Source organism: Limanda limanda, chromosome 1, assembly GCF_963576545.1.
Source record: "Limanda limanda chromosome 1, fLimLim1.1, whole genome shotgun sequence".
NCBI lineage: Eukaryota > Metazoa > Chordata > Actinopteri > Pleuronectiformes > Pleuronectidae > Limanda > Limanda limanda.
Window position 1 is genome coordinate 2130883 of NC_083636.1, and position 7331 is coordinate 2138213.

Genomic DNA, 7331 nt, shown 5'->3' on the forward strand with positions numbered 1-7331 from the left:
CCACAAATCAGACTTCTCTCTGGAAGAAAATCATCATTATTAGTTTATATGATATTAAAAGTTAAATCAGTGGAATCAGTCTCCAGATGAATCCTTCTTATGAAAGGCGTTAACCTGTCAAGATGTGAAACAAACTAAACAAATGAAAACCAACCGATCCAGTATGTGGACCTCGTGGTCGAGCAGAGCGAAGGCCGCCTGGATCTGTTTCATGGCCTGATCCCGAACTGCACTGAAGTCTCTGTGGACAAACGCCTGCAGGAGACACTGGGATTAGTAGTATTTTGACTTGTTAGTGTTTATTATCTGTATCCTCTATGTAGTCACTGTAACTCTAACAAAATGTAACCAACCTGCAGACTGACTCATCTTTAGATAGATAGATAGATAGATAGATAGATAGATAGATAGATAGATAGATAGATAGATAGATAGATAGATAGATAGATAGATAACTTTATTCATCCCCGAAGGGTAATTAAGTCGTCATAGCAGCCGGTATATTTGAATACAATAAAATACAATACAATAGAATAATATAAAAAATATTGAGGTAGAAAGAATAAAAACAGAAACACAAGATAAATAGGTAGATAAGGTGCAGTGGCAAGATGATGGTAATAGTACTGATGATATGATGGTAATGTTATTGTTAGACAGTATATAACAATAGTACAGTATATATAGTATATAATATAACATAATATATATTTATATATGATAGTAATTATACCAATATAATAGCAGTATATAGTAATAATGGCAGCAACAGTATATATAATAATAATAGTAAATATAATAATAATAATTATAACATGTACACATGTATAAATATGTGTATATAGCCTTATATATATATACAATAGATAATATAATATACTATGAGTGTAAGAATATGTAGACAGAGTGTGCAAAAGACAATATTATTGTATAAAATGATATATAATATCAATATGGTTTATATTAACACATATCACATACGATGTGAAGTAAGTGTATATGGAGAAGGGAGATAATCTCACCAGACTGTATTCTGCTGCCTTCCCCCCCCCCCCCCCCCATTGTTTGCAGTTAATTTAGGTTTTTATTTATTTTTATCCTCTTGAATATTAGGAAGAGGTTTTTTCCTCGAGCACAAAAACGTGACGGGTGTATATAGCCGATGTAAAATTGTTTTTATTTCCATGTCAGTATTAGTCGATGTTGATTTCCTTTTGAGTCTGTGAAGCTCCATCAAAAAGAGCAGGTGAATATAAGTAGTTGATAATAATTATAAACTTCACTCATACATAACCTTTCAAAACACAGTTACAAAATGATTTACAAGTAATGAAAGAGAGAAGTTTAAGGCAAATTTAAGCAGTTTTAAGGTCACACAGCAATAGACACAAGATAAAATGATTCAAATAGACGTATGATCAGAACTAGGATATGGTTTAAAATATACAACAACAGAAGGAAATGTGTATTTACAAAATTAAATCTATATAATATAATAATACGTTTGTTTATCCGCATGATTGAGCAAAAGCTTCAGTTTCAGTCGTCATCACCTGAGGATCAGCAGCTGGGTTCCTGCTCTGGCTGCACGGAGCCGACTCGCTCAGCTCGTAGCGGACGTTCGGGACCTTAGTGGGAGTGAAACTGAGAAACAGTCAAAACCAGAATGAAACCAAACTGCTGAAGCTGAGAGTTCCACTCTGAAACTGCAAACAGAACAGAAACGCACCTGTGACTGACGCCCTGGAGCCCGAACTCTGACAGGATCTCCTTCATCACTTGAGGAGAAGAAGCCTTCAGCTCGTTAAAGATTAACCTCAGATGTGAGTTAAACCATCTTTCAGATTGTAAATGTGTAGTAAATAAAATGAATCACACACCAGGTTGTCTCTCTGAGGGGTTGATGAGTTTCATCACCTTCAGGTCGTTAAACTCCTGCTCTTCATTCTGTCCTCCAAACACATACAGCTGTCAACACAACACAACACAACACACACAGAGTTTATTTCACATTATAACACACGACAATACTCTTCTCATCTCATTCTTATATACCAACCAACTGTTCATCCCTTTACTGGCTATACTAGCCCCATGCACGGACTTTACCACTACATATTCTTATATATTTATATATGTATATATTTTTGTTGTTTTATATATATATATTTTAGTGTACTTTCCACTCCAGCAGCACAAGAACACTCCCCTACTGGACACTGATACAATCACATCATTGCATACCATTCCTGTATCTGTAAATATATATTCTCCGTATGTGATTTATGTATGTATGTCAGTGAGGTGTTTAAGTGTTTACGTGTATAAGCTACTGGATGATCTGAATTTCCCTTGGGATTAATAAAGTATCCATCTATCTATCTATCTAATAATGAACACCAGCACATGAATGAGAGGCTGATGACCCACGTGACTGTGGAGGATGAACGCCGTGTGTCCGTGGCGACGAGCCGGAGGAATCCCGACGTACAGCGGAACCTTCCACTTCATCTTAGCTGGAGGAACACGGAGAGAGAGAACATGGAGTGAGAGAACCACAACTCAGAGAGACGATTCTATTGTTCTGTTCACGTTCAGTTTCTCACTCACCGATACTGAGTTTGTGGATTTCATTGGACGATGTCTCTGTGCCGTCCTCGCTGAAGCTTCTGCCACCGAACAAGTAGATGTCCTTCATGGAGACAGACAGGAGACGTGTTCAGATATCAAGGTCCCACCCATTCACCTGCTCAACCAATCACGAGTCAGTCCCAGCTGTCAAATCATGATATTTTGTGTGTTTCCGTGTGTGTGTGTGTACTTTATCATGGTGAGCAGTCAGTGTGTGTCTGCTACAGGCTGCAGGTGTGTCTCCCTTCACCTCCAACTTCTGCCACAACAGGTTCTCTTAGAAAAATGGGGCACAAAGGTCAAAGGTCAGAGACGACTGGCTTCCCTTTACAGGATCTGCATACTTCTGACCACTAGGGGCAGATATCTCTGTGTTTACCTGTGTTTAGGACATGCAGCTCTTTACAGAAGTCTCCACCTGCTCCGTGACCCCCGAACATGAAGAGCTGATCCCCGACCAGAGCCAGACTCTGATCGCACCTACACACTCACACACACACACACACAGACACACAGACACACAAATTATTATCTGTGTATGATAAATTACAGATTCAACAGATTCACACTCATCTGAACATGCTGACATGTTAAAGGAGATACATTCTGCTCGTACTCAGTGTTTTTATAACTCACTAGAGGAGAGAAAACTCTACACAAACATCTTGTGTCTCCTTCAAAATGAATTTCAATATTCCTCTAATAGATAGATAGATAGATAGATAGATAGATTACTTTATTCATCCCCGAAGGAAAATTAAGTCGTCATAGCAGCCGGTATATTTGAATACAATAAAATACAATACAATACAATAAAAATAAGAAATATTGAGGTAGAAGGAATAAAAACAGAAACACAAGATAAATAGGTAGATAAGGTGCAGTGGCAAGATGATGGTAATAGTACTGATGATATGATGGTAATGTTATTGTTGCACAGTATATGAAAATAGTACAGTATATATAGTATATAATATAACATAATATATATTTATATATGATAGTAATTATACCAATATAATAGCAGTATATAGTAATAATGGCAGCAACAGTATATATAATAATAATAGTAATAATAATTATAAAGCTGGGATAAGGTTCTCACAGAGCAGGAGGCGGCGAGCCACTGGTTTTAACTGGCGTCCAGGAGAGAGACACTGAAACAGAAGGAAGTTTGAGAGACAATAAGAAACAAGTCAAATGATGATTATTAACTTTTCATACATGAAAAGTAAAACTATAATAATCAAAATAGATTGAGGTAAAGATGGTTTGTAACTGATGTTCTTTCTGGACCTGTGTTGAAGACCAGGAGGTCGTCGGTTCGATTCCCTCCACGAATCCCTCCGTAAACATAGATGTTGTCTCCAACGGCAACAGAGCTGTGTCTCAGGGTTTTGACGGCCACGCCCCCAGTTGCTAAGCAATCCCAGGTCAGAGACACTGTCAGAAAAGAACAGGAAACATCATCACAGCCGTGTTTGACTTTAATAAACGGTTCTTCTCTTCTCCTGCTGCTTCCTCACCGATGTCGAAGCTGTAAACTCCAGAGAGACACTCGGAGGCTTCGGGACTCGAGACGCCGCCGAACAGAAACAACTTCCCCCCCACCACACTGAGACACAAGGGCAAAATCCATCAGAATACTATCATTAGAGAGACACCAACACTGAGGGAGAACAAGGATCCTTCACATGAAACCAATAATAGTATAGAAATAGAATAGAAATAATAAATACAAAGAGAATACATACAGAATAAAGAATGTGTAATGATATGAGTCTAAGTACAGTTGAACAGTTTACCACAGAGTGTGTCCTTCTCTGGCCGGGGGAACGTCTCCACTCTGAGGAATCTCCTCCCACGACACATCATCAGGAGACACTGAAATCAAGACTCAAAATATGTTATTTTTTGTAATAATAAGACAATAAAAGTGTAAGTCGTACCTGTTAACATGTAGAAGTCGTTGAAGTAAACAGGGATGTTCTCCTAAAAGATGAGGAAAATGTAAAAATACATCGTTACACAAAAATGTTCTGCGTGAAAAATCCTACTCAAGTAAAAGTACATTAGTGTATTGTATGATATTGGGGGGGGGGGGGGGGTATACGACCTCCTGGTTGATGCTGGACGCTCCTCCGAACAAAAAGGCCACGTTTCCTGCCACAGCTGAAGCGTGTCCGTACCTGAGGACAAAGATGTGACCAACAACATTCATCTTGTACAGTTTCATCCGAAGATTATTATCTGTAAAACCAGAAAACTTCATCAACAGCGGCCTCTACTGGTCACACTGGACCACGTCAGGCTGCAGAATACATTGTGTTTACTTTTTACTGTAAAAAAATACGTGACTGACCTCGAACTCGGGGCTTCTCCTCTCGTCTCCTTCTCCAGCCAGTGACCGCTGGCTAAGGCCATGTTCACTGTCACACACACACACACACACACACACACACACACACACACACACACACACACACACACACACACACACACACACAGTTTACTACAACCTAAACCTAATCTTATCCTGATCCTAACCTTCAGCTAACATTAATTTAAACCCATTTCTAATTCAAACCTTCACCTGACACTAAAGTTAATGACGACATATCAACCTACAAAATTGAATCTGCCTTGTCACCTCTAGGTGGTGCTACAGCAACACAATGGACTTGTGTGACGCAAACTCATGAATCTTCTTCATTTGCTCTAATAAACATGTTTAGAGGTCAGAGGTCAGTGTGGCCTCTGTGGACGCAGGTTTTTCCCGTAGCCGTCGTCAAAAGGAAACTTACCTGTGGAGGTTTGAGTCGACGTCTTTTCTTCTCTCGTGGTTTTGTTGCTCAGCGTCCCCGTCTCAGTTTACAGGTGAGATACACTTTCCACTGCAGGTAGGATGTTGCCTAGCAACACCTCAACCAAACATGGCAGGTGAGCTGCTTCCTTCAGGAAGGAGAGAGAGAGAGAGAGAGAGAGAGAGAGAGAAAGAGAGAGTTTAGACTGTATGTAAAGAAGTGATCGCCCCCTGGTGGCTGGCTGCAGTATGGGTCATGCACCCTTCCTCAGCTGCTGATTCAAATAATAGACTGTGTATAAAATGGATATAGACTCAATTCTATCTTCTTTATATTTCTATATCATTTATATTCATTATATCACATGTCCTCATTGGCCGAGTTACTCTTGGGTACACGTCCATGTCTGTCTGGTGAGTAACAGCATAGCTGGGGCTTCACCTGGTCATTGGTTTTGTGTTTAAAACACCTGTCATGAAATGCATGAAGACTAGGGTCAAGAGAAGGTAGTTAGCATTGGTTAGGCAGATAGTCAGGGGAGAGGTATTCCAAAGGTGATGAAATATATATATATTAAATAAAAAAAATTAAAAAAGTGGGTTGGTTCTTTTGAAACGATGGCTACCATGGAGGATTTTGTGCAGTGTCCCAGTGTGGAGGTGCTAGGACAATGTACCAGGGAGCAGTTGCTAAAAATGGCAGAGCATTATGAAATGGAGCTTCCTAAAACGCAGTGTAACTGCTTCACACGGGTCCTCATCCGGGTGCGGACCCGGGCCTTCATCCTCCGGGACAGCGCCAGCAGCTTGTTGTGTCTCTGCCTCCTCTTCACCTTCTCCTCCTCCTCTCTCCGCTTCTCCTCCTCATGGTCGGAGTCGGACTTGTTTTGCCGCTGCAGCCTACTCCTCCTCCTAGGGTGCACCGTCCTTTAGGCTGGCTCCCAGTGTATCCTGGACTTGTTACTGTGTAATGCTCTTCAGATCAAACCTGTTCTGTTGAAAACATCGGTTTTATTAATAAAGTTTCCTTTTTTAAAGGTTATTAGTTGAAAATCCTCACATCTTCACTTGTTGCCTATAACGATGTTTCCCATGAATTCCTGTGTTCAGCTTGTGAAACCTGATCTACGAGCTGTCGCCTCACACAGTGTTTATGCAAGTTCCAGCTTTCTCTCTTAAAAATCTTTATGAACAAAACAATGAAGAGTGAAATAAATATATAAATATTTGAAATTATGCATTAGGTTGTTAAAATTGTGCTTTTTATTGTTATTTTCTATAAAAGTTCTTATATGAAAACATTTGGTGATTTAATAACTTCACTATTTATACGCAAACCCAAATGTATTAATAATAGAGGTTTTTAAAGATACTTTGAGTCTGTTCCCTCCAGTGATTGCGTTAGGGTTAACGTTGTACGTAGTTGTAATGTGTGACGCAGTCTGGAGTCTAGAACTACATTTCCCATAAGCCCTCGACTGTCGCGAGCCAAAGGGGCGTGTCTGCATGTCGCCCCCTAGTGGCGGCAGAGAGTAACTACTGGAAGGCGACTCGACCAATCGGCGCTGCGACTGTCCGGGGGGGGTACTATTATGCTATGATTTTACTGGTCTGGCCCACTAGAGATCAGAGGGGGCAGTATGTGGCCCCATAACTAAAATGAGTTTGACACCCCTGCTTCATACGCAAACATCTGAGGGTTCCAGGTTCAGAGTCCAGGAGAAGATCAGGAGCTGGAGCTGAAGCCACCAGCTCCACTGCTGCTGCACGTCGTCTCCAAATTGTCCCATTAACACATGAACAAAAACATAACATCCTCCTGCACATGAAGGATTAATATGAAGTATCCTGACTCATGCAATACTCAGGATACTTTCCCAGAATGCATCAGTCTCAC

The 7331-nt window shown here is 40.2% G+C and overlaps 1 protein-coding gene across 1 annotated transcript in view; it reads right to left on the reverse strand.

Moving 5' to 3' along the window:
- zmp:0000001301 (rab9 effector protein with kelch motifs) overlaps nucleotides 1-5055 on the reverse strand; it is a 10976-nt gene extending 5921 nt beyond the window's left edge. The window contains exons 1-16 of the mRNA XM_061088362.1: nucleotides 4994-5055; nucleotides 4748-4820; nucleotides 4581-4620; nucleotides 4437-4515; nucleotides 4158-4246; nucleotides 3928-4074; nucleotides 3737-3788; nucleotides 3011-3111; nucleotides 2822-2907; nucleotides 2611-2692; nucleotides 2431-2516; nucleotides 1881-1968; nucleotides 1730-1778; nucleotides 1554-1644; nucleotides 155-255; nucleotides 1-19 (exon numbers count right to left, since the gene is read on the reverse strand). The exon at nucleotides 1-19 is cut by the window's left edge and continues 66 nt beyond it. Of these exons, the coding sequence (XP_060944345.1) occupies nucleotides 1-19; nucleotides 155-255; nucleotides 1554-1644; nucleotides 1730-1778; nucleotides 1881-1968; nucleotides 2431-2516; nucleotides 2611-2692; nucleotides 2822-2907; nucleotides 3011-3111; nucleotides 3737-3788; nucleotides 3928-4074; nucleotides 4158-4246; nucleotides 4437-4515; nucleotides 4581-4620; nucleotides 4748-4820; nucleotides 4994-5055 (1245 nt within the window). The remainder of the gene's footprint in view (nucleotides 20-154; nucleotides 256-1553; nucleotides 1645-1729; nucleotides 1779-1880; nucleotides 1969-2430; nucleotides 2517-2610; nucleotides 2693-2821; nucleotides 2908-3010; nucleotides 3112-3736; nucleotides 3789-3927; nucleotides 4075-4157; nucleotides 4247-4436; nucleotides 4516-4580; nucleotides 4621-4747; nucleotides 4821-4993) is intronic.
- Nucleotides 5056-7331: the final 2276 nt, after the last annotated feature.